The 27,767-nt window shown below is 42.7% G+C and overlaps 1 protein-coding gene across 1 annotated transcript; it reads left to right on the plus strand.

Moving 5' to 3' along the window:
* Window positions 1-1,973: 1,973 nt before the first annotated feature.
* On the plus strand, window positions 1,974-26,670 carry RP1L1 (RP1 like 1). The gene is made up of 3 exons (XM_053937546.1): window positions 1,974-2,612; window positions 17,453-17,621; window positions 19,598-26,670. The coding sequence occupies exons 1-3, from the start codon at window positions 1,974-1,976 to the stop codon at window positions 26,668-26,670; spliced, it is 7,881 nt and encodes a 2,626-aa protein (XP_053793521.1).
* The last annotated feature ends 1,097 nt before the right edge of the window (window positions 26,671-27,767 follow it).

The raw sequence follows: 27,767 nt of genomic DNA on the forward strand, positions 1-27,767 counted from the left end.
GGCTTTGTTTGGAAATGATGCTGTCACTGTTTGAAAGCTCCAGTGTGGGGCTTGTGGAGAAAATTTGAACCCACCTTTCTGGAAGCTGTTGGAAAATAGAGAAATGAGATATTTTTTCCTGGAAATGATGAGTTGGAGTAATGGATTGACCTTTAACTGGGAAATAAATAAGTGAATAATTGCTTGGTGAAATGTGTACATGGAAAGAATAAATCATACTGAAATCTTTGGGGTGTGCCTGGATATAAAAAAAGCAGGGATTTGTCACAATAATGGTTTTTCAAATGATGCCTAATATCTTTTCTCACCTAGCTGAGCTGAAACTTCCATTTATTGCAACATTCACTGTAGTACAACGTGCACAAATATTTTACTTGAAAGTACTGTGGTAAGAATATAATGGTTTTGTTCTAAAATGTAGAAAAATTCAGCATTTACAGCTTTTTGAATGCTCCAACAGTGACAGAATTCCCATTAATGTCAGTGGGCACCAAATTGATTCTCTGAAGAATAAATTGTGATTATCACAATTATTCAAACTAGAACTTCATTCAGCTGCTGCAAGAGAGGTAACCAGGAGCGAACTGAAGGAACCATTTCATTATAAATACATTTACTGTTTTCTAATTCATTTGTGAGCACTAAAACCATTTTCTTTCTTGTAAGATATTTTTTGAAAGTCACCATAGAAAACAGATACCAACTAAGAACAGAATTTGGAAAATAAATTTAATGTAGGTGTTTGTGGTCAGAACCCCCTTCTGCAAGTTACATTTCTATTGATTCCTTACTAACAATTCAAATTATTTCCTATCTGTGAGCAGATAAATGACCTGAAGATGACATATCTAAGTGCCATTTTTAGAGTCTCCATTGAAGTCTGAGTAATTAACTCAGAGTAACCTGGGGAATCACTGCTTGTATTCATGAAATAAATGTATTTTGCTCATTGCAGCCAATATTTTAGTGGTTGTAAAAATGGTGTTAATTTTTTTTTTTTTTCATGTCGAAATCAAGGTGTCTTCTTTTTGGGCATAATAATTTCATTCCATGTGAGGTATGATTTTTTTAGCATTTTTGGCTTCCATGGCAATAGATTTGATAAGAGCAAGTAATAAGGAGTCTTGTCTTCATCAGGACAGTGACATTAAAACCACAAGTGTTCAAAATGTGTCATACAACCACCAGACTAAAACACCAAAATCAGTTTATCTTTCAAAGTGAAGGACACCAACAAAAATTGGGCAGATGATCCCAACCATTCTCCAATTTTCCCACTCTTTAGCGGAACCAAGTTTTGTAGTTCTATTTGATGTCTTGTGCTATGTGTTAATTGTTTGCATAACTGCCAGAAATTTTTCATCCTGAACTCAGCACGTTATGGCATGGCCTGTTCTAAAACCACACTGCTCTGCCCCTCAGTGAGCTCAGGACTGATTGTGTGCTACAAAGTATAATCACAACATGAAGAAATTCAGCTTTGTTTTGGTTTTTGTTATGCTCTAGTCCACAGGGTTAAAGGGTTACGTGAGAATCTCAGTGCTGTGCTTGTAAAAATAAAGCTGAAGTAATCACTGGCTCTGATAATTTCAGAGAAAACCCCAAAAATATAAGCAAGGAAGACACAAAACTCCAAAGGACAACAATGCACTTTTTGTGGCTTTCGCTTGGGGTCTGACTCATGCTTTTTGTGCCTTGGGGGTGACTGACACTGACTGGATTCCCACTGGAATGTGCAGGACCAGGAGGGTTTGACTGTGAGGAGCAGGGTTATGGATACTCTCCCTGTTGTGCTTCCCTGTATCTGCCTGATCCATGAATTCCTAAGAGCTGTTGGTACAATCTGCTCATGTTGGAGCTCTTGTGAGGAGCACAAACCTGGCTCCCACAGCAGTCAGGCCCTGATCCTTCCTAACTCAAACAAACCTCACTCTGTTTTTCCTTCTCTTTGTAGTTACCTTTAAGCAAGAGGGATGACTCAGGTGCCTGCTGACTACCTGCCAACCACCAGCTCCTACAACTATGAGCCACCCCTCCCCTCCGTGGCTCGGGCCAGCAACCTCACCAAAGTCCCTCCAGCCAAAAAAATAACCTTCTTCAAGAGTGGAGACCCTCAGTTTGCAGGAGTCAAGATGGCCATCAACCAGCGGAGCTTCAAGAGCTTCAACGCGCTCATGGATGACCTCTCCCATCGGGTCCCGCTGCCGTTCGGGGTCCGGACCATCACCACCCCGCGAGGAATACACTGCATCAGTGAGCTGGACCAGCTGGAGGATGGAGGGTGCTACCTGTGCTCTGACAAGAAGTACGTGAAGCCCATCAGCATCACCTCTGGGGGACACAGGCCGGCCCCGCCACGGAACAGTCGCCCCTCCAGCACCATGAGGAGAGCGGCTCAGGAGGGCAAGCTGGAAGATTATTCCGCACCTTTTACTCACCATGGCCCCAGAATACCCAAGAAAATCACTCTGGTTAAGAATGGGGAAAGTGGATTTCGGCGCTCCATCATCCTGAACCGCAGAAATGCCCGGAGTTTCAAAACGCTCCTGGATGAGATCACGGAGATCCTGCAGTTCCCGGTGAAGAAGCTCTACACTATTGATGGGAAGAAGGTAAATACCTCTGGTGCTGGTCAGTTGTTCAGACGGGAGTCATCACGTTCCTTGTGATGTAAATCCTTTAGCTCATGGGTCCAAAAGTCTATCCACCTTATCTTAGTCCTTCGGGCTTTGTCACATTAATCACTTGCCCATTAATTACACAATAGTTTGATGCAGAAGAATCTTGTTCAGCCACTCAAGAACTTCATGACAAATATTATTTGGGGTCAATAGGAGGTTTAATGTTTTGCAGTCAGATATAAAACCCCTTCTAGTTTTAGTGTTTCTCACCTTTTTTTTGGGAGGCATGTCCCAACACAGGTTCAACTTTTCCATACCTGACCACTGGGAATTCAACAGAATGGGGTGGCCCTTAGGTAGCACCTTGTGGTTGCACAGTTCCCCACAGAACAGGGTCCTGCTCATGATGTGGGATCCTCAACAGAGAAAAGATAAGATATCCAATGATGATAAGATAAAATAAGATGATGCGGCGGTTTCAGTTCAAAACCAGGCAGAATATAACGATGACAGATGATAAGATAACCAACTAATGCATAAAAAATTAATGTTTGAGTGGGATCAAGACACACTTTTCTACTGATGAATTAGTGAATCTGCTGTGGGGGAAATTCTTATAATAAATTCAAGATGTGGCAATCCTTTCATTCTTCTGTTCCCAAAGGAATTTCTGTACAAACCTGAGATTCTCTTGACTTCTTCTCTATCTCTTTTTAGCTAACTAACCTTTAGCTCCATTTTTTTGAAAGGATCTCACAAGTTGTCCTGACTTTTCCCTGTCCCTGCAGTGAATGGAGATTCCCAGCTCCTTTGCCACTTTTCCCACGTTTAAAGGGCTGAGTGCCAGCTCCTCCTTGGTTGTAAAAACACAACCACTTGTGGTGTCATTTTCTGAGCCAGGTGACTGAAATGACCTGGGTTCAAATGGCCCATTATCCAGGAGGGAAAAAAAATGCACGAATATTTTGCAATAAACTCATTTTTACCTGGCACAGGGAGAGGAATGTGCAGTAGGAAGGAGAGAGGGAGGGGATAATTTAAGCCATCCTTCCTGGTGGAAGCTCTGTGTCTTATCACAGAGCTTTCTGCTGTTCTCACCAGTCTGGAAAGGGCTTCCAACCAAACCAAATCCTGCTGCCAAGGTATTTTATAACATATGGAAAACTAACTTATTTTGCCACTGATTTCTCCAGTTTTCAAATCTTGGACTCCTGCTCAGTCCAGATGGACATAATAATCTTGAGAACTTGTAACAAATTTCTCTTGTTCAATTTTTGAGAATTTTCATTGATTCCTCTAAAGAAAAGTATTGCCTTCTACTTCTTAGTGCAGTCTTAATGCTTCCCTTGTGATTCCTAAATGAATTCCCACAATTTTCCTTCTAGTCATTATAAACACCAATACTTTAGATGGGATATGTGTTAAATATGCACTCTGTAAATACAATATTTTCAACTCAATGATCTTGGAGGTCTTTTCCAACCTTTCCATGTTTTCCATCAGCAGAAATCTGGGTGTGGGTCAAACACCATCATTTATCTCTCCATGGTCCCTTCAGATTCTATTTTTTTAATATGAAAATTTTCATTACTGTTTTGTCAATAAGGAATTGATTTTTTTATACCTTAATAATTCTATTTTCACTCCTTTAATTCCTGTGCAGAATATCACAGTGATAGGTGGCAGGGGGTCCAACCTCAGCAACATCATCTTCTTCCATATAATTAGGAGATATGTGATTATTAATACCTTTCCTATGAATATTTTACAGTGAGTTTTTTGGCCATTATTAATTTTAGTAATTTACCTTCAGCTTTCAAACTGTTCACTACTGTTCATTTAACAACCATTTCTATTAGGGCTTCCTGTTACTCTAGACTTGGGTGCAAAGCATTTAAACCACAAAAAAAATTAGATTTTAGATTTTTTTAGATTGGAAAATCTTAGATTTTCCAATTTTTTTTACTTTTGCATGGATTCTCTGTTCTTCTTCTAAGTTTTTTTTTGTCACAGCTCAGCTTCAAGATCTCTGTTTCTTATACACAGTTTGTTGTGGCTGAGTTTTCACCAGATATAACTGTTTCATTGAGGAGTGAAAATTGTGGATTCAACTCACAGTTTTGAGCTTTCCTGAAATAACCTCCTTCCACTGGTGCTGGAGTTTAATTTTAGCTGCACATCTTGTCTCTATACTTAAATTTGCATTTTCTGTTAAAGATAATGGAAAGAAGTTTCCATTCTTCCATGATCATTCAAAGGTATCTGGATGTTTCATATTTCTTGGGTATTTCCTTTTTTCTTGCATTATTCTCTTTGAAGAATAAATCAAATTCTCCTTAAATAATTTTGTAAACTTCTTTTGTCCAAATTATCTATGTATTTTTTTTACCCATGTCTTAGCACAGAAATCTTTCTGGGAAAGAGGGCTGGGATTGAGTGGAACAGTAACTTTTGATATTTATTCCCATATTTTGACAGATTAGCAGAATAATTCCTAAGCAATGCATCTGGACTACTGATGGACTGACTTTGTATTTGACTGGCTCAGAATAACAAAATTCACAGCATTTAATAGTAGGTTCACAATGTCTCTTTTTCAGCCAGTTTTTCCTTGAATTCTTGAAAAACAAACACCAAAAAAGGGTGTAATCTCCTGTCCTACAAGTTAATCAATCTTCCATCAATTGAAGAGATGTTCATAGACCCCAGAGTGTTTGCTCTTCAATCTCCTTTTGTTTCTTCTACTACTGTAATTCCAGATCTAAACATAAATCTTAAAAGGAATTAAATCAGCTCTGTCCCAGAGGCTCTGTTTTGATCTGCTCCATTTTAATATTCTTACCATTCTGTTGAGCAAATTCAGGACGCTTCAAAATTACAAATCTTTATGTGGGTACAAACTTAGACACATGGAACAGGCTTGTTTTGTGTTCTTTTCATGGAGTATTGATTTGAGAAAGTAGAGGAAAGTGATTTCTTCCTTTTGTAGTTCACAAATTTTTCCAGTACACCTGTAAGTTTAATTCAATCAAACTCAAAGTTAAATCAAAGAATCTGAGAATTTTAAAGCCCTGATTCCCACGGAAGTACATCCAGTTTGGTTCCATTGGTATTTACATATTTTCATTCTAACTCCTGAAGGCTTGAGTGAGGGGAAACCAGTATTTTGAATTCCTAAACAGTAAGCAGATTTCCTACTAGGAAATCCTAGTCCCACCAAAGAAAGTAGGTGTGAAGTGTTTGAACACTCATTTCATCAGGGCAAATAGCCCATTTTTCCAAATTAACCAAGATTTTTCTTGCCTAGAAATTTGATGACTACGTGACTGGAGAAAAATTTAATTCAGTTTTAGGTAAGCAAAATCAGTTAAATTTTCAGCAAGAAAAGAAGAGTAAATCATAAAGTATTTTTCAGGTCAAGCCACTCTTTGGTGTTTTCCAGGTGATTAACTGAAAATAATTGGATTAACTGCCCAAATAGAGAAATTTGTTATTTAGGTTAACATTGACACGCAATCAACTGGCCAGTGAAACTCTGTGCACATTTTCCCACTAAAATAGAGACAATCCTGGGCGTAATTCAGTAATTCATCTAAATCTGATTGTCTTACGAGGCATTTGGGATGGGGGAGCATTTAACCTCTTGGACCCTCTTTATTATTTATAGAACATACGAAGACTGACTGAGACTAGTAAATTAAGCTAGGCCTAAGTTTTCATATACTACTGACAAAGTACAACAGATATTTAGATATTGGCAAACACAAGTATGGGACTTTACATCCATTAACTGATGAGACTGTAGGAAATCACGTATTTCCTAGATTTTACTGAGAACTTCAGTTCTACACTAAAAAAAGAACCAGGTGTGCAGATATCTCAATAAAAAGAATAATTGTAGGTTATCTTCTCCATCAAATGACCTTTTTACTCCATTCTGGGAAGTTTTTATGCCACATAGTGGGTTTTCTTCCTCGTGGTCTAAACCATAGGAATGCATCTCTGTTCAGATCCCCACCACCTGCCTCTGGAGAGGGAAGGATGTCTCTGGGGGCAAAGAGACAGAGATCACAGAAAGGGCAGAAATCCTCCCAGGCTGTAAGAAATGACGTGTAGGATAATGAGGCAGCGACAGAGGATTTCCCTTACAAATGGCAATTGTCCAGGGCCCACCAGCTGAACAGTCATTAAGACTTCATTAAGTCACAGGAACCCAGCACCATGACTGTGTCCAGGCACAGATGTCCTGATTCCTGAATCACTAGGCCTTCCTTTTACTGGCTGTACTAAATTAAAACAAAAACCAAACCAAACTCTTCCTTAAAATCCAGCATTCCTCCTCACACAGCGTTTGAAACCACACTGTGAGATGGCAAATCGTCTACATAGTTTATGGCTGCTGGTGGCAATTACCAAGAGCAGCTCAAATGGGATTTATCAGCCCTCGGAAGAGTTTTCCAGGGGATGTGGCCAGTTTTATGGTTGTTGGAGTGAGGCCAAGGCTGAGATGTTTTTTTGTTTGGGTGCACTCAAGGCTGACCGTAAGTTGTTACTTTTAATGAGTGAATCTGATCCGGTTTTGTTGTGTGGAAAGGTCAAGTGGAAGACCAGAAAGAGTTGATTTTGCCTCAGATTCTGCAAGTGAGAACGTTGCAGAAGGAGCACTGTGTGCCACTGAATTTCCCAGAGGGATCAGGGAATTGCCGTGCGGGTTACTCAGGGGAGCAATCACGAGTTAAGGAATGTTTCCTCAGGCACCACAAACTGGGGATAGTAAAGAATTAGTTATTAGAAACTCCTTGGGGTAAGAACCCTCAGTTTTCTCTTGTGTTTTGGTGGAATTTGGCATGGGTTGCACTAAGGCAAGGCAAACCATTCTGGGGCAAATCAAGACATCTTTGTCCACGTCCCATTCTTCGAGAAAGACAGAATGGCCCAAATGAAGTGACTCCTTCCCTGCTGTATCTTCCCAGTCTCCAGCAACCTGTAGGATAAGATTTTCAGCCCAAAGCAGCACAATGAGCCCTCACAGCCTTTCCAGTAGCCAGGAGAGTACCAGAGCACAGACTCTGGCACCAAATGGCACCATCTGTGGATAATCCCACTTTGTAGCACACAAAATAGGGTCTAATTCCCACAGAGGGTAGCCACGTTCAAGCCACTTCTTAGAAAAGCTCCCTGGCGTGTGTTTCTCCCAGATCTGCCCAGGAATTGCTTGGGAGAGTATCAGTTGATCCAGGCTTTAAATGCTCTAAAGACCACTCTAAGAAGTGTGGTACAGGCAACGTTGTTCCAGTGCCCTGGATGCAGAATGGATTTAATTTAGCAGTAAAGACAGAACTTTTATTTTTAGATGTTACTAGCCAAGCTGGTGGCCTAACTATTATCACTAAGTAGTTCTTGATAATGACTGTATTTACAGTGACCTAGGGGTGCAAGGCCAGGAAACAGGCTTGTCTGACATATTTCCTGACTCAGATTTACACATCCATAGAGCCATTCCTAGGACATCTGTAGGCTGCCCGCAGGCATCCTCTCGGCCACTCATGTGGCTTTCTACCAAGATCATCTGTCTTAATGACAGGTGTCATCAAGACACCGATGGAAGTGCAAGAGGAAAACGGGATACATGGAGGCAGATAAGCTGGTTTAAAATGTGGTGTGTATATAAACAGTGGGAGAAGAGAGGTGATAATTTGCCTCCGTGGGATCGTTAATTTTCTTGTTGCACATTGACGTATTTGCTGTGACACTCAGTTTTTGTGCTCAGGTATGAAGGATTGCAATGAATTCCAGCTCCTGATCTGGGACAAACTGCTGTTATCAAGTGAGCTGTGCCACTTTTCCACCCACCACGTGTGTGACTCATGGTCTAAAAACAAACCACAGGTTTCAGGTTTGATATTCTCTGATTCCATGCCAAAACCGCAATGACTCCAACGAGATTTACACAAGCAATCTGAAAACCTCAGCAAAACTTTCCATGAACCTCATCCACAAGAAGATTCATATCCAGGTGTGTTCTGTGAACCTTTGAGATGCCCTGAGATCATCTGGCCAGGTGCCTTACAAGGTGGAGTTAAAGGGACCCCGTGTTTAGCGACTTTCTTATCTAACATGCAGCAAATCTGATACTTTCTTATCTAACATACACCAAATGCAGATGATTCCTTTAGCCTGAGGAGGTTTTGTTCCTTCAGTAATAATGGAGTAAAGCGTAATTGCTTTCTAATCCTTTTGAATTTAATCCAGGGCAAATACATTTCCATTCATATTATTGAGTATATGCAATAATCGTGGAATCATGGAATATCCTGAGCTGGAAGGGACTCCCAAGGATCATGCAGTCCAACTCCTGGCCCTGCACAGGACATCCCAAAAATCCCACAATGTGCCTGAGAGTGTTGTCCAAACCCTCCTGGAGCTCTGGCAGCCTTGGTGGTATGGCCACTCATATTTCCTAATTTTCCCTAATAGCAATTTAGGAAATTCTACCACTCATTTAACTTGTCCTTATGGACATCAATTATACAGCCAAAAGTTTCTGCCATGCTATGGGTACCTCCTACAGCTATTTTTGGCATTACTGGGTTTTCCCCAGAACAAATGATTTTGGTTTTAAATGCAAGTAGTTTTGAAAAAAAAAGAAATTAAATTTTCTGTAGGTACAATTTTGTCATATTTAGGCTTTTTTCCATCTTAAACAAATTTTAAAAAGTACTTAGAAGAAAATTACCAACATATAGAAGCTTAGAACTCTGGAAAGATTACAGACAGTTAAAGAAGAAACAAAATACCCCAGACTTACAAAATGCAGATTTATCAATGCAACAAAGGGCACAAAAGTGTATAACAGTAATTTAAACTTGATATAAAAATCCTGTGTGGGGGTTTTATTTATGAAAAAAATGTATCGAGCCAATAAAAACAGCTTTATTTCAGTAACAGGTAAATTGCCAGAAAAAATCATGGTTCACTAGAAAAAGTTGTGCTGCAAAATATTTTATGAGAAATGTGAAGATTTTACTGTTGATGGTTCTCTTTATAGTGTAGAAAAGGAGCACTAAATAAAAGTGGACTTCAGGAGAGTTAAGATTTGTCACCATGATCTATTTATTAATTTGCTGAGAGTACAAAAAATAGCAGAATTCCACCCTCTAATGGAAAAACTGTGAATTTTCTATAAGTACTTTCAGTAGAAATCGCTGTTTCTTCAAAGAATTTTCACAGGAAGGTCTGTGAGGTTTTTTCATAGGGAAGTTGGGTTTTACAAATGCAGACTTGCAAGTCTTTAGCCAGTAAAAGGAGAGAAAACGATATGATTTTTACATTTGCATCAATTTTCTTCTTCCTTTTGGGCCTTGAACATGGAATTCAAAGGATTCTGCTGCAACTCTTAGCAAGGTCTGCAAGCAGAAGTAAAAATCCTCTCACTTTTCCCATTCATACCATGGACTTTGCAAAATTAGAGTGAAACCTGGACTCAATAACCAAAAAAAAAATACTCAATTAAACCAAAATTTTCACATGAATGCGTCTCTCTTTGTGCCCAGAGCTTCTGGAGACCATGGATCAATTCCATATGGATCTGTGAGCTTGGCTCAGGAGGGTTTATATCCTCAATTCCAGCTCCTAGAAATACTTGGAGCATAACTATGTTGTCCTTCCTTCCTTCCCCCACAATTTCCAACTGGAATACCTTCTCATCCACACTGTAAATATTCTCCATATGCATAAGGAGTTAGTTTTGACAGCTTCTGGTTATGGGGAAAAGCTTGAACTCCCAAACTGGAACCTTCCCACTGACTCAGCCACCACAAGGCTGAGCACAAGAACCAAATGTTTCGCATTTTTCAAGGCATGCCAATTTTTAAGCTAATCCTGCCCCAGGAGAGGATCAGGGCAGGCTCTTGGGGTGGAGTGGATGTTACTCTGACTCATCATTTTCAAACGCTGATGTTGGATGGACCAGATTTAATGAACCCAATGCCAAAGGGGCAGGTGGGGGACTCTGATTTCAGTCAGAAGGTGAAAAACATCAGGAGCGATGTTCCAGCCTTTTCTAGAAAGGCTGTCCTCTCTTCTCAATTGAAATTTGCACCTGTAACAGCAGTTTGCTCTTTCTCTGCATGCTTCACAGCTTGAACACAGTCAGACCTAATTTTGAGCTGACAGGGTGGGTGGGGACAGAAAAGGCCATCAAAACTTGCATATAAGGCCAGTGCAATGTGAACAGGGGCAGGACTGGTGGCAACCCTCACACAATCAAAACTTCTGAACTGAACCAGGCTAGAAATCACTTTTCTTCCCATTTATATCCTCTTCACCTGTTTATTAAAAACATTCTTTCTCCATGCCTTTAATTTCCCCATCAATCCTCTTCCCTTCCCCTTTTCCCTTTTCCCATGAGGTGTTTCTCTTCTGCTGCTACCCAAGTGATTTCCAACAGCCACTGATTTTCTGACTGCAGTATTTCTCTTGGAATGATGAAAGAGTTGCTCATCCAAAGTATTTTCAGGGCAAAACCCAGAATGTTTATTTTATATGTGTGCAAAGTGTCACACACAGTGAAAAAGCAACCCTGAGTACTCCAGGAAAAACTACCAGCAGAGCAATAGCTACACATGATCTTTGCCTGTGCTTGACTGAGAAAGCAGAGCTTGGGAATTATTCCATTTTTCCTCTCTCTTTCACATGTTTTACTTGGCTCACTGAGTGCTTCATGGCCTTCCACAACTCCCATTTTTTCATGCATCTTTACACTGTGGGCAAATGTGAAAGCTGAACAGGTCGTGTCTGTAAAAATCTAGAAGATGCTGATGTTTGGAGAAATATTGGAATGGCAAATTATCTTACACTGATGCATTTCAGCATATGGAGCAATGGACTTACCCATATTCTCATTAAATAAGCATCAAATAAAGGTGGCAGCTTGTAATTACAAGAGCCTTGGACGCTGGAATCCATGCTGATTTATGCATCTTTCTTTGGTAAAAGAAGGTTTTGGGATGAGCCTTCCAGTACCTGAAGGGAGCCTGCAAGAAAGATGGAGAGAGACTTTGGACAAGGACATGGAGTGACAGGACAAGGGGGAATGGCTTCAGACTGACAGAGGGCAGCGTTAGATGGGATATTGGGAAGGAATTGTTCCCTGTGAGGGTGGGGAGGCCCTGGCACAGGTTGCCCAGAGAAGCTGTGGCTGTCCCTGGATCCCTGGAAGTGTCCAAGGCCAGGTTGGACAGGGCTTGGAGAAACCTGGGATGGTGGAAGATGTCCCTGACCATGGCAGGGGTGGAACTGGATGATCCATGAAGCCCCTTCCCACCCAAACAATTCCATGATTCTGTGTGGATCTGGGGACCTGATATTTAATTAAGTTTAAGAAACCACGTGAGTTTTGATCTGAGAGATGCAAGAGATGCTGTGTGCTCTCTTCTGGACGAATAATTTGGATGCTACCATTTCCAGAGGTTTAGATCCATTTCCATGCAGTATTTCCTTGCTCCAAGTTCAGTATTAACTCTTGTTCTGTGTTCCTCTGCATGACAGGGAAGAGCCTTCTGACCCCTGCTAAAGTTAGAGAAAGAGAGAACAAGTCATGCACTTCCTGATCTCTTCCTCCTCCTTTTCTTCCACTACTTTGCTAATTTGTATGTGGGCATGGAGTGGCAACACCCCATGATTCACCTTCTGACCACAGATTACCCAGCCACTCCCCAGAAGAGCCACTCTCTAATTCCTCCGGTGCAAAGTTTGGGGAAGGGAAGGGCACGTGGATTCTTTGCGTGAATAAAATGCAAAATTCATTATCGTTAAACCGCGATTCATCAGTTCAGAGCCTGGATGCCTCCGGATTGGATGTGGCCCAACCACAAAACAACTGGGCTGTTCACACTCCAAGGAGGTGTAAATGGGAATGGAAGACAAAGAGGAGAAGATGAAAGAGCTCTAGGAAAGGAGGCAGTGAGACAGCACAGGCCATGGACTCAGCCCATTAGCCTGTTCCTCAGTGGGTCTGTTTCCAGCTTTTCCTGTTCTTCCCGTGCATCTCTGCACTCCTTTGGAAGGTGGATTAGTTTATAGATTTGTCCTCTGAACAATGTCTTGCATTATTTCCACATTCTGTCTAAGTCTCAGATGTCTTTGGCTGGCTGGCAGCCACCTGAGGCAGAGAAAGGGTGTCTCCTTCACTCTGCCTTCATCAGAAACTGGTATCTGTGTTCAGCTTCTGAGGTGAGCAAGGCTGAGTGGTTCTTCTTTCTCTGGGAAGAGCCAGAGGGTGGCATTTTCTCCACAACAACCAGCTGCTTCTGTATTTTAGAGGTGTTATGTTTGCCTTGCTTCCGTATAGGTATTGATGTCATTTTATTATTAATTGTGTTGCAGTAGCACCTAGAGGTCCTTGCTGAGATCACAGCAGTTGGTGGGTCCAGTTGTACAGCAAAATTCATGGAGACAATCCATCCTCATTGGATAGCAGCCAGACTATCCAATGATAAAAAAAAAGGCTGTTTCACAAGAGAGGATGTGTTTTCATTTGCACCTCACATGTAATGACCTCCCCAGTGGAGCTAAATTTCTGTAAATCATTTTTATTGGAAAGAACATTGAGCTTTTTCGAACCAATCCATAAATGCCATGTCCCACTGGGGCAGGGACTTCCTCTGGTGGGGGATAATGAATCATAAACCACAGGATGGTTTGATTTTGAAGGGGCCTTAAGGATCATCTTGTTCCTACCCCCTGCCATGGGCAGAGACACTTTCCACTAGACCAGGCTGCTCTAAGACACAGCCAACCTGGGCTCTTGTCCAGACCTTCACTCACAGCATCCATAATCCTCTTGGATCCTGATCCAGAGTCTGTGGAGGTCACTAAGTTTCTCTCCATCTATAACAGTGGGACTTGGTTTGGGTTTTACAAACCAAGAAACTCAATTTAATTTTCCGGTATCATGCAATAAAACTTTAGTGAGAGTCTATTCCAGCCCACCAAGTGCCAACTGCTAGAGACTGATCCCATGATTTTTGGTGGATTTTTGTCTCTGGTAATCCACAACCTCAGCTGTGACTGAGTTATGTCGAGGGGACTCCAGAAAGGCTGGAATGGATCCTGAGTGATCTAAAGGAACTCTTTGCTAACCCATCAGATACCTTTATCATAAGCCATTATTTCTCTTCCATTTTATTTCTAATTGTTCACTTATGGACTAAAATATTTTTGAAGTTCTCATAATTTGGGACTCAGCTTGCAAATGAAGATTCCTCATTTTCTAACTTTATGAATGTGGTTGATGTTTCCTGCTGAGCTTTCCAGTCTCATGTTTATCTTTTATCCTGTCAGCTATCCTCAGGCACATATTTGATACTCTAGAACATCTCAAATTGTTCTCTGAATCTACATTTAGACAACTGCATTGAGATTATTGACTCTGTCATCAGTGAGAGTCAGGCATGTCCAAGGTGGGAGGTTGACCTGCACCAGGTGAAATTAACTGTCTCCCAAAAATATTGGCTGCTCTCCACCAAGAAGCCTTGCTTGTAGACGATGAGTTACAATCCTATGTGATGAATTAATGGAGAAATAATAGAGCAGGACATTCTGTTCTCCATCACATCTCCTTCAGATGATCACCAGATTTTAAGGATTTACAATCCATTGCCTTTGGGTATATTTTAGCTAAATCATGGTGGGATTTAATACTGTTTTCTCTGAATATCCTAGCATGGCTGCTTAGAAATCTTGCTGTGACAGCCTGAGGGGAGTGGAGAATCTGTTTACAAGAAGAATCTGAGGTTTTACTATTGATTTAAAATAATAGAATGGAATGGGCCTCACCCAGAACACACTGAGTGAGCTGCAAGTTGTTAAATACACAAGAGGGGATGTGCTGTTCAGTGATAATTCAGCACTAGTAAAAGATGTCACTTTGATGGCCCTAAAAACAGATGTTCTCTGGAAATGCCAGGCCGTGTGTTGAGAGGATGGAATTCCTGCAGCAGTGTGGGAAGGCTCCGTATGGAGCAGATGGAATGAACTGCTACCCCAGCCCTGCCCTGCCCTGAAACAGTGGACACTGCATTAAATCAGTGTGAGAAATGGGATTTATTTGACCATCAGAAAACATTCAGTTGTACTTAAAACTACCAAAATGCTTTTACCAATGACAAAGATGAATCTCTGGAATTACCAATTCAAAGAGATTAATCTTGCAAGACATTAGGAAGAAAATTTATATTACAGGCACAAACACAGCTAAAGTGCTGCTGATATCAGAAATACCCCATACTACAAATACAGACTATTTTAAGTGACATCACACAAGTGTATTCCATATAAAAGAATGTATAAATTCCCTAACTCAGCTGGCTCAGTTCCATGGATCCCTGACTCTCTGTCATTGGCACCATCTATTTTCTGCGCACACAGCACAGCAGTGATGAGTGTGATTGAAATATCTACACCCAGACATGGAAGCACTGAGAAAATGTGGGCAAAAAATAGCTCTCACTGAAAAAAATGCCCTTTACCAATAGGAACAGTTCCTAAACTTAGTGGAGCTTGAAAGACAGATTATTTTACTTTAGGGACAGAACACATTTCATGTCTATTTGTCTTTTTGTTCTCTCCCTCTTTTTCCTTTTATCTTTCTTTTTTTTTTATTCTCACTTTTTTTTTTAACTTGTGTAAGATAAGGGGAAAGATCTCATCAAAGCAATAAAAATTAAAAGCAGGAAAGAAAAAGAACAGGAAAGTAAAGAAGGAAATTAAATATACAGATGGCAAAAACATACTCAAAATATTTGGTTTATTAAATTCTAGTCTCTCTATAAACTTTTAAAGGGAGCTAGAAAGATAGTTTCATTAGGACTATATAAAGATTTTTTTTTCTTTAGGAATAGATGGACTAGAAGCAGAGTGAACAGAAGCAAACTGAGATTTGTGAGCTATTTTTCTGTTTCATGGTAACCCATCACATGAATTTGGAAGTTTCATTGCTTTGCAGAATTTAATGAAAGTTTCAGTGAAAAAAGCTCTCTTATTTTGGGTTTCATAGCAAACTGGATGGGCCTAATACACAAGAATTGTAACACAAACAGAAAATTTTAAAAATGGGAAGACAAAGGAATTCTTATTATATTCCCACTAAAAAGTTGATGCCATATGTTTTATTGTAAGAAATGCTTTCAGAACTGATTAACTAGAATGTTCTTCCATTTATCTCTGTCTTGCTCTTTCACCCTCCACACATTTTTCCTCTTATTTGTACCAGGTCCAACACCAATCCCTTAGTGTCTCCCACAGTCCTGGTGGGACATCTTGGAAAACCCCAGGAGCATTTCACAAACTGAGGACTTCGGTTCCAAAAGGGCTCTGGTTCTTTATCCCTTGGCTGTAACAATATTTAGAGGCCAAGATCTTTCCTTTACTCACTGCTATTTCAGGCACGTGTGACAGCTGCAGAACTGTCATTGCTGCTTCTCTGAGGTTCCTTATCTTGGTTCTCATTAAGGGGATGATGATTAAGTGACAGGGTGAGGTCAGGGTGCATCTTGCTAAGCCCAGCACCAGTGCTGGCTTGGTAACCCATGGTGTGGTCACCTCTTGTTGAAGTCTTCCCTATGCTCTAGAGATGTCCTCCTGAGGCAGCAGGCTGAGGAGGAAGGGACGTGCCACATTGTGGAGATGCACAAAGCTGCCAGAAACTGACCTCTCTAAAGTCCTCTCAGACAGCAAGAGAGACTTCTCCTTCTTTTCAAAGACATCAAGTATTTTACCCGAGATCTCAACTTCTGTCTTTCGAATGAGAGGCTGCAGAAACAAGAAGGAAGATGGGCCCAGGATCTGTCTGCCCAGTGCTTCCCACAGGACTGATTCCTGCTCTTTGAGAGAGACAGATGTATTTGGGTAAAAGCTGGATGGGGATCTGAGAAACTTGATTCAGCTGAAGATGTCCCTGCTCATTGTTGGACAGGTTGGCATTTAAAAAATCCCTTCCAACTCAAACCATTCTAGGACTATACAGTTCCATGAGAAGTGACTCATGAAGGACTTGGTGTGTGATCCAGGAACAGGTCATGTGGTGAGGACGAAGGGTGCAAACCTGAGTTCTTGTGGAGGAACAAAGACTCCTTCACAGGCACTTCCCACGTTGGGGACAATGTCCCTCATTGTCCAGCACTGAGGCAATACTTAGGGTTATAACTGAAGCAGTATTTGAGGGAATATTAGGGGAAGTTGCAATTCTTGTCCCTCTTCCTGAGCAAGAAAAGGATTGACTAAGGGACAAAATGAAATGTAGCATTTTTCGGGTAATAAAAGCTGCCCCATACAGGAATTAGAAGAATTTAAAGGTTATAATTCTCTGTAAGGCAAACTGGACCACCTCCAATTCCACCCTCTTCCTCACTACCACATGGAATATGCCCAATTTTTTTCCAGAATACATGAAATCTTAAATAATACATAATAAATTAGATATATTCTCCCTTAAGCAATCTCTCCCAGACCTTCCCTATCTTAGGAAATCTGATCAAAATATAGCAGAGCTTCTCTTTCAATGGAGGAGTTCTCCAACGGCCTTTGGTAGACCCCAAAGTTCTCCAGAATCACCTTTATTTTCATTGAATCACAGAATATCCTGAACTGGAAAGGACCTACAAGGATCATCAGGTCCAACTCCTGGCCCCAAAAACAACATTGCGTGCCTGAGACCATTATCCAAATACCCTTTTATTTAGGTGACAACTCATTGTCAGTTGATTGCAGGCCTGGGAAACCAAATTCTTCTGTCTGGGCTCATGGTTTTCCACTTGTTGTTCCCCTTGCAGATCGACAGCATGCAGGCCCTGCTCCACTGCCCCAACGTGCTGGTGTGTGTCGGCCGGGAGCCCTTCAAACCTGTATCCATGGAGAATTTGAGGAAACACTCAGTGGAGAAGCTGCCCAACCTGCCTTCCCGCTCCAACAATGGCAACAATGTCAACGAGAACAATGAAAGTAAGAGAACCTCGGGGCCGTGTCACGCAGTCGTACCCAGGGCCGTGTCCCACAGCGTGGGGATTACAGGCCCCTATTGTGCTGCCCCAGCGTTCAGATTTCATGTGGAAAATGCACTTCCCTCTCCCTGCCTCCCAGGCCTTTCCATCCTCCTCTTCTTTTTCTCTGGTTTCCTTCTAGGATTTCCTCCCTACACCCCCTAGTCTTTCTTTTACTTGCTCCCCATGTCTGGCTGACTTCCCTTCCTCTTTCATATCTCTGGGTCTCCTTTTCCTTCCAGAACTCCCTCCTTTCCTGTGTCTGTCCACCCAGACCCTTGAGATTTCCCACGAATCCTCTATCCCCTTGTTGTCTGTCCTATCATGCCTTCCCTCCTGCATTTTCCTGCACCAGGACCAGAGGATGCCCTGGTTCTGCCAGCAGGAGACTCAGTTTCTCCTGCAGGTTACAGCTGGCCTTTTGGAAATAAAGTGTGTTTTTATCGAAAGATTGTATTCAGGAAGAAGTATGTTGTGGATTATTCAGGATTATATATCTTTGGCACCCCCTCATGAGTTATCTAAGGTCACAGGTAATTAAACCAGCCACCCTCAGTAGCCTGGGAAAAGAAACTTCCTAATTCCAAAGGGCAATTAATCTCACCCGTATTAAGGATTTATTGTAGGATGAAATTAAGTGTGCCCTGGAGGTGCGTCTGTTTCTCTCCATTGTCAACACCAGGAGCTTGGAAAGATTCATTTGTGTGTTGCCAAAAAGCTGTAGAAACTCAAGGACAGAGGCATCCTATGCTCACTGTCCAAGGCATAAAAAATTGGAGAGAAACATGGGAATAAACTGGAACTTTGCCCATCAAGAAACTGAGCAAATCCATCAGTTCAATCATTAGGATGGTCAGGGAAGAGCTATTTAATGTGATTTGGATGTGCTCCTGTTCAGCACTTCCTTCCTAAAATGCCCTCCAATTAGCTGCATATGCCCATGGAGGCACTGGATTATCTGGATATATGTACAAGGAAATTTTGGACAAACATATATTTGAAACAAGACAGATTAATGTCTTGGAAGACAGCCTGATAGCAACATATTCTGCTTGAAATGAAGGGACCTACACAAACCTATGCAGATCACTGCATGGGCCATAAAGATGTTCTTTCAATTGAAATTCCTAAATTCCCTTATTCTCACTGATTTGTTCTACAATTCCCACTATTTTTCTTTGTAATTATTGCCAGCTTACAATTCCTTTTCTAATTGTCCTTTATGTTTTAATAAGAATTATAATTACTCTTAGTGGCACATCCCTGTAGGGACTGAGTGTTGCTCTGGTCTACATGGCCACACATTTCCTGGAATATGAGTGGAGAAGTGGATGACGCACAATAAATGTGTGACAAGCTAAGGAAGAGGGTCACTTCTCCATGTATTTTTCCCTGGTTAAATAAGAAGAATGAAAACTTTCACAGTTAAATAAAGGAATACTTGCAACATGAAAAAATGCCTGAACTCACAGACTAAATTGCTCCATACGTATATCTATTTTTTATTTTTCTTATTTTTACTTCCTGACATGCACTTAATAAAACAAAGTGTTTGTGTTTCAATTTATTTTTTAAAATAAAGATGTAAAATATTTTTTTACAATTTATTGATTGAATACTTAACATTTAACAAAGAAGTTGGACTAGATTACCTCCAGAAGTCCCTTCCAACCTTAACTATTCTATGATGAAAGGGCACCAAAGACAAATTTTCAAATTATGTAAATTGGCATAGGCTTGGCTTTAATAGAATAACATCAGGATCCACTAGTTTGAGGGTTTGACTTACATATTTTCTGTCATCTTTATGTGAGTTAACACCTTTCTCCATCTTTCTTTTCTTCACTCCAGTGAACTTTGGACTGAAAGCCAAAAAAAGCGTTATCCATCCACGGTCAGCATCCAGCAACAGGTCAATGAGATTTTCCTTATCATCAGAAAAATCATACCCCAATGGCCTCGTGGCCTCTCCAGACAACGGGGGACCCTTCTCCAATGGCTGCTCTCACCCAAAAGCTGGGGACCTGGTCCAGTCCTTGGTCAACGATGACATCGAGAAGCGGGTCCATGTGAACAAGGATGGGAGCTTGTCTGTGGAGATGAAGGTTCGCTTCCGTTTGCTCAATGATGAGACTTTGCAGTGGTCCACCCAGATCAAAAAGTCCAACCTGATGAACCAGCTGCCTTGTGAAGAGTCAGGAGTGGAGGAGGACAGTGGAGCAGATCCCCTACAGAAAATGAACCCAGAAGCCAGCTCGGAGGCAGATGATTCTTTATATCCCTGTGATATCGATTCCTACATGTCCAAACTTGAGGAATCGGAATGTGACGAGGCCCACTGTCACAGCTGTGGAAAGAAACATCAGGACTATGACATTTGGAAGAACCCCATGCACATGTCCCAGAGGGAAGAGCCCAGCGTGCGAAGCACCTGGCATACGCGGTCATCGTGCTCCAGCACATCTTCCCGGAGGAGAGTAGTCCACAAAAAAATGACATCTGTGGATAGCATCCATACCACATCCAGTGAGGAATTCTCTGAGCACATTGTGCGAGAGTCCTCATCCTACTCAGAGACTATAAAGAACAGAGTGGCATATCGATCCATTAAAAAGTGTGCGTGCCGAAGTGATTTATCCACCGGTGCTTCCAATGGAGAAGAACAGCAGGACTACACTCGGACAAGCACAGGAAACAGCCAGAGGCCTTCATCCTTGGGCTTGATGTCACATTCAAGCTGTGAAAACAACTTGGATACTCAAGACAGCCCTGAAGACCAGGAGATCACCAAAATCATTTCACAAAATGAGGATGCAAATTGTTTTGAAGCTTCCTCTGTGAAGTGTTTGAAGGATGATGTGGAAGAGGTTGAAAGCAGCAGAGTTGGGAGTGTCATGTCCAGGTCATCCCTGCAGTCCAGGCAGAGCAAGAAGAACGTGTGTGAGGAAGTGAGCAGCGTGGGCAGGAGTGTGTCCTCCTCAAGCCTTCAGAAGGCAAATCAGGGAGACAATAGCCAGTGCTCCACCCCTGCCAACAGCGTGCACAGCAAGTCCAGTAACTGCACCACACCGAAAGAAAAGGCTGAGCAGGGTGACATCTCTGATGACAACCCAGTGGTGTCCTCTTTCTCCAGTGAGTCCTGCCCCAAGAAAGAGGCTGAAGAGGTGGAACCAGAGCAGGAAGAAAGTGAAGTCAATGAAGTCAGCTCAGTGTCAGCAAAAACAAAGCCAAGCCAATCAATCAGGGGTGAGAGCAGTGAAGGGGAACGATGCTCTACACAAGGAACCCACCGTTCCAAGGCCAGTGACAGGAACAGCAAGAAAAGTGGCAGTGATGAGAACGTTCCATGCAGTGTCTCTTGCTCTTCCAGAGGGTCCAAAAAGAGCAAACGCAGCCACGTTCATTTGGACGCACATTCTGAAATATCTGTGTCTTCACTTGAATCCACTCCGAATAAAAAGAATTCCCTACACGCAGGCAATGCGAGATCAGGCAGCAGGGCATCAATTTACTCCAAAAGCTCATGTGAAATCACGAAAAAATCTGCTGGAGACACCATGTCTCATAAGTCAGGATCTCTTCACTCAAACCTTTCATCTAACAGTGAACCAGAGGCAACTGCAGGTCCTGCTGAGGAGGAGAGCTCCAAAAGTATTGCCAATGGCTACAGTGAATCCTCAAAAAGCTCAAAGAAAAGAAACCATAAAGAAGAAAACAGCAAGCCATCATCCCTCTGCTCAAGTGTTTCAAGTCTTAATGGAAAATCCAGAAAGGGTCATGCCAAGATTAGTTCTGAACCCTCTTCTTCAAAACAGGGAAGCATGAGTGGGAGTGTATGTTCAAAAGTTGACCACCCAACTGAGGATGGGATTAGGAATGGAAAACCCACAAGTAGCTCCTCAAGAGTCTCTTCAAAGTCAGAAATAAAAGATAAATGCCTGTTGACCCAGATATCCCAGGAAACTGATGATAGGTGTTCACAATCAAACATGTCTCTGTCTTCAAAATCAAGACAGACAAACACGAAAAATCTTCGTGTGAAGGTGTCAAACTCCAGCCGGGCATCGGTGTCAGAGACTATGTCAGTGTGCAGTCTGCAATGCCCTGCCCCACCAAAAGGGAAGCCAAAGAGAAAAAATATGCGTTCGACCATGTTGAAGAATTCCTCCATCAGCAGCATCAGCACCGAGTCAGTGCTGACCGCAGGAAGAGAGCAGAAAGAAATTGTGGATTCCTCCAAAGCAACTTCCTATGGCTCTAAATCCGCTGCAACTGAAGGAAATGGTCAGAATAAGAAAGAGACTGATGATTATTGCAACAAAAAAACAGAGGAAGAGGTAGAAGATGCAGGTGTTCTGGAGGAAGGAGGTGATTTAATGCCATCAGCTCTACCAAATACATCTCCAGAAGAAGTTGTGCAAGATTGGCTCCGGAAAATCCCTTCAGAAACATTGCTTATGAAATATGAAATGGAGGATGATGGAGAAGAGGAACATGCAGAGTCAACCACTGAGGTATCACACTGTACAAATGCCGAGGAAGCCCCGGAGGAGGAAAAAGCTGAGGAGAAGAATGAAGAGGAGGAGGAGGAGGAGGCTGAAAAGGATGAAGCAAAGGATGAAGTGGAAGAAGAGAAAGCAGAAGACACAGCTGTTATTGAAGAGCCTGAAGAATGCATCAACCAGGAAGAAATCTCTGAGGTTGCACCTGAAGCTGCTGAAGCTGAGCAGGCAGAATGCAACCAGTCAGTTACATCCAGCCAAAATAACATCAAGAGAGACCTGCCAATCTCTGTCCAAACGTCTGTCCAGATCATGAAGGCCTTGCTCAGTTCAAAGCACGAGACCAAATTTGACCGATCAAACAGTTTGCCTGAAGTGTCCCCCACAATGGGGAGGAAACTGAGTAACTCCGCCAACATTCTGATTACTTGTCTTGCCAGCCTCCAACTCCTTGATGAAGAGTCAGAGAATCCATCAGAAAACTCAAAACATTTGAATAAGTCAAGGTACACGGAGCTGCTGAATATTTTTCAAGCCCTGTGGTTTGGTTGCACCACTGAAAGGAGTGGCCCAAGTTCAGGCCAAGAGGCAAGCAAGCTGGCAAAGCCAGTGTCTGGGTCTAAAGGCCCAAAATCCATGGATCACGCCTTCACTGCCATGTCCTCCTCTGGGGTTGATGTTTGCAGTTGCTCTGGTGGCTCAGGAGAAGAATGCACAGCTGGTGGCACGCTGGCGGCACAGAAAACCGTGGAATGCAAATCAGCCGAGCAAATGGAAAATGCAGAGACTGGCACAGAACTGACTGAGGTTGAGGAGCAAAGTAAAGAGGAAGAGCAGCTATCCCGCCCTTCCACAGCCTGCTCAGAGGCAAAAGGTGAGGAAAAAGCAGAGTCTGCTAGAGAGGAGTCTGTAACTCAGGAGGAAGAAGAGAATAAGGAGGATCAGGGCAGTAACTGTGAGTGTGGTCAAGAGGAAGCGGGAGAAAATGAAAATGAAGAAGAAAACAAATTAGCTGAAACTGGAGAACAAGAAGAAGCTGAAGCTGTGACTGATGAAATCCCACAAGAAAAGCCTGAAGAAGAAGCTGAACAGCCAGAGACCACTGGTGATGCCAATGTCGGTGATGCTGATGTCGGGACGGAGCTGAAAGAGGAGTTGCAGGAGCAGCCCCAGGAAGAGTCACCAAATGACCCCGAGCCCACAGTCGATACATCCACCAGTGTGGGCACATCCCTTGTCCAGCAAAACTCCGTGGATCCGGACCCAACCTGGGTCCTGAGACTACTCAAGAAAATCGAGAAGGAGTTCATGGCTCACTATGTCAATGCCATGAATGAGTTTAAAGTCAGGTGGAACCTGCAGGACAACCAGCAGATGGATGCAATGATACTGGAGCTGAAGGAGGAAGTGAGTAAAAGGATACAAAAGAGCATAGAGAAGGAGTTGAGGAAGATCAAAAGCAGGGCTGGAAGGAGGATGCCGAGACCTCCAGAGGAGCCACCCACACGCGAGTCCAAACTCCAAACCGAGCAGAGGAGGTGGCGACTGCAAACTATGCATAAGAAGTCCCTCTTTGGGGACAAGAATGGCACCCAGATGAGGCTGGAGGAGACATCAGACTTCTCGTTTGATGCAGATAATGACTTTAACCTTAGTGCAGCTTTGGAGGACAGCATTAGCAAACAATCCAGTGAGGAAGAATACTGTCCATGTGACTCCTGTGTGAGGAAAAAACTGGCTTCCAGGCCTGCCAGAGCCCCTGTGGTGGCCACCAATGCCCCAGTCATGCAAGCCTTTGATTTGCAGAAAATCCTGAGGCTGAAGAAAGATGGCGATGAGGAAGCCATCATCGCAGAAGCAGCCCAGGACACCAAAACACTTCCCAATGGTTCTGTTGAGGAAGGGGCAGAAAACGAGGAGAAGGATGAGGGGCAACCTCAGACAGGTGAAACAGAAGCAGAGGAAGAAGAAGGAAAAGAGCCAGAATTAAATGAAGATGATGGCACAACGCTGAATGGAGATGGAGAAGAACCTGAAGTAGTGGAGTGTCAAAATGCTGAGATGGAGGATGAGGCCAAAACTGAAGAAACCAAAGAAGAAGCAGAAGAAGGGGAAGAAACAAAAGAAGGAGAAGAAGAAGAGGAAGCAAAAGAGGAGGAGGAAGAGAAAGAGGAAGAAGAAATGGCTAAGGCTGAAGAGGAGGAGGAAATAAAAGAGGAGAAGGAGGGTGAAACTAAAGAAGAAGATGAGGAAGAGGAAGAAGCAGAGGAAACTAAGGAGGAAGAGGAACTAAATGAGGAGGAAGAGAAGGAAACAGAAGAAGAGGGAGTGAAGGAGGAGGAAGAAACAAAGAAGGAGGAAGGGAAAGAGGAAGAGGAAGAAACAAATGAAGAAGAAGGGAAAGAGGAAGGGAAGGAAGGAGAGGAAGAAGCAAAAGAGAAGGAGGATGAAGAGGCCAAAGAGGAGGAGGAGGAGGAAGAGGCTAAAGAGGAGGAGGAAGCAAAAGAGGAAGAAGAGGCCAAAGAGGAGGAGGAAGAGGCCAAAGAGGAAGAGGTCAAAGAGGAAGAGGAGGAAGCCAAAGAGGAGGAGGAAGAAGCAAAAGAGGAAGAGGAAGAAGAAAAAAAGGAGGAAGAAGAAGCAAAAGAGGAAGAAGAAGAAGCCAAAGAGGAGGAAGAAGAAGGGAAGGAGGAGGAGGAGGAGGAAGCAAAAGACGATGAGGAAGAAGGAAAGGAGGAAGAAGAAGAAGCCAAAGAGGAGAAGGAAGAAGCAAAAGAGGAGGAGGAGGAGGAAGGGGAGGAAGAAGATGAAGAAGCCAAAGAGGAGGAGGAAGAAGCAAAAGAGGAAGAGGAGGAGGAGGAAGCAAAAGAGGAGGAAGAGGAAGGGAAGGAGGAAGAAGAAGAAGCAAAAGAAAAGGTAGAAGGGAAGGAGGAAGAAAGAAAAGAGGAGGAAAAAGAAGTAGAGGAGGAAGAGGAAGAAGCAAAAGAAGAGGAAGAAGACAAAGAGGGAGAGGAAGAAGCTAAAGAGGAGGAGGAAGGGAAGGAGGAAGAGGAAGAAGCCAAAGAAGAGGAGGAAGAAGCAAAAGAGGAAGAGGAAGAAGAAAAAGAGGAGGAAGAAGAAGCAAAAGAGGAAGAAGAAGAAGCCAAAGAGGAGGAAGAAGAAGGGAAGGAGGAGGAGGAGGAGGAAGCAAAAGACGATGAGGAAGAAGGAAAGGAGGAAGAAGAAGAAGCCAAAGAGGAGAAGGAAGAGGAAGAAGCCAAAGTAGAGGAGGAAGAAGAAGGGAAGGAGGAGGAGGAGGAAGCAAAAGAAGAGGAGGAGGAAGAAGGAAAGGAGGAAGAGGAGGAAGCCAAAGAGGAGGAGGAAGGAAAGGAGGAAGAAGCAAAAGAAGAGGAAGATGTGAAAGAGGAGGAAGCAGAAGAGGAAGAAGAGCAAAAAGAGGAAGAAGAAACAAAAGAGGAGGAAGGGAAGGAGGAAGAGGAAGAAGGAACAAAGGAAGATGAGGAAGCAAAGGAAGATGAGGGTCAAACAAAAGAGGAGCAGGAAGTAGAAGAGGAAGAAAACCCAAAAGAGGAGGAAGAAGAAGCAAAAGAGGAAGAAGAGGGAGAAAAAGAGGAGGATAAAACAAAGGAGGACGAGGAAGAAAAAGGGGAACAAGAAGAAGTAGCTCAAAATGAAGAGCAAGAAGCTGAAGAAAAGAATGAAGGTGAAGATGAAGGTGAAAATGAAGCTGAAGAAACAGAGGAGCCAGAGGATGAGGAAGTTGTGGCTGATGATGAGGCAGAGACATCTGAATGCAGAGGAGATGTTGAGGGCTCTGGAGCTGACAACAATCCTGAAGGAGATGCTGTGGAAGGAAATGAAGAAGCTGAGCAAGATGAAGCTGAGGCAGAAGAAGATGCAAAACCAGAGTCAGGAGATGAGGCTGAGGAGAAAAACAGTGAAAGAGGTGAGAAACCTGATGAGAATGGTGAGGAACCCACCAGTGATGCCCCTGACAATGCACATGAAAAGCATGAAGTCCAAGGCAACAACAAAGTTTCTGAGAAAGCCTCAAAGACCAAAGGCAAGAAACCCAACAAAAGGTTAGAGACTCTGAAAAAAACCACAGCCTTTTCTTGTTATTCCTCTGTTGGAAACTTCTCACAGCAATCCCAGAAGGGGTCTGATGATGAAGAGGAAAGAGTAGATGAAGAGGAAGAAGTAGTTGAAGAGGAAGGAATAGCTGAAGAGGAAGTAGTTGAAGAGGAATGCAAAGGTGATGATAACCCCACTAGCGACCAGCCAAATGGAGAGGTTCAAAGTGATGAGAGCTCCAAACCCTCCCAGATGTATCCTGACAGTGAGGAAGAAGAAGAGGACAAAGAATCTTCAGGTTCTGATCCTGTGGGAGATGAGGAGCAGCCAGATGCTGAAGGTGCAGATCCAAAGGAGGCTGAAAACACTGAGGAAAATCAGGCTGCTAAAAAGAAAGAAAACTCTGATGAGATTGACCAGGATGACCTGGACTTCTAGAACTGCTGACCAAAAACTGACTTTTTCTTTCTTTCTTTCTTTGTTTCTTTCTTTTTTTAAAGTATATTTTCATTACATATTTCAGTATCACCAGTGAGTTGAGCCCTTGTAATCGGCTTTTCTTCTGAGCTAAATGTGGTAAACTCAATCTTGAATCCTGTGAGTAATGTTGCAATTACCTGCCCTCATTTCTAGAGGGCTAGTAGCTCATTAATATCCTGTGGTCTCAATAGATAAGTGGTTTGGGGAGAGGGAAGGCTGTTTTGTTTGGGATACCTTCTAACTCCCACCCTTTAAGCCATGCTGTTTCCTGCTGGAGTGATCTGTGGCTCTGCTGGGCATCGTCTCTGTGTGACTTTGGGATGCCTTTCACCTGCTGCACGCCGTTTTCCTGGAGAGATTGCCAATCCACAGAAACATGACAAAATCAGGATTCATTGCCAAAGTCTGGTCAGAGCCCACAGAGGTATACATTGATGCACATTCATCTTCCTCCCTACCCTAACTTCCCTACACCCTGTATATTCATCTTGCCCTCACCAACCCCACCTCTTCTGTGGGGTTTTTCTTCCAGAAAAAAGGGTCTGAGATATCAAAGATTTTTCCCCATTTTCCTTTTTTTTTTTTTTTCCTTTAGTAGATGCTGAGCTCATTCCTCATTTCACTGGAAGCCTCAACATGGATAAAGGTCTTTCCAGTAGATCCTCTTCCAGACCCCATTTCTTTGAACTATGCTCGTCATTGTAGTGGTAGATAAAAAAGATGAGTTAATTCACCCTGTCAGGTCTCTGAGAAGCGGTTGAATGCAATATTGACCAAATTAGGGATAGATCCAATCCCTTGTGATGTCCTTTACTATGCCAATGATGGTATCAAAGCACTTTACAACCATCTGGGATCCCTCAGACAATTTTGGATGAGGCCCTGTTCTGGAGCTAACAGGATTTACAATGGCTCAGTGCCCCATCCTTGCAGACAAAATTTAAATTAATTTTCCCTTTAACATGGAAAAGCTTTGGGCATTTGTACTGCAGCAAACAGCTGGAAGAGGCTGAAGCATTTATTGGAGAGCTTCGACTTTATAAACCACAATAGAA

The sequence above is a fragment of the Vidua chalybeata genome, chromosome 3, assembly GCF_026979565.1.
Source record: "Vidua chalybeata isolate OUT-0048 chromosome 3, bVidCha1 merged haplotype, whole genome shotgun sequence".
In the NCBI taxonomy this organism is placed as follows: domain Eukaryota; kingdom Metazoa; phylum Chordata; class Aves; order Passeriformes; family Viduidae; genus Vidua; species Vidua chalybeata.

Bases quoted from the DNA above. Each gene is read 5' to 3' on its own strand.
- RP1L1 (XM_053937546.1), top strand. From the start codon at position 1,974: ATGACTCAGGTGCCTGCTGACTACCTGCCAACCACCAGCTCCTACAAC. The intron at 2,613-17,452 runs GTAAATACCTCT...TTCCCCTTGCAG, and splicing joins ACACTATTGATGGGAAGAAG to ATCGACAGCATGCAGGCCCT. The intron at 17,622-19,597 runs GTAAGAGAACCT...CCTTATCATCAG, and splicing joins TGTCAACGAGAACAATGAAA to AAAAATCATACCCCAATGGC.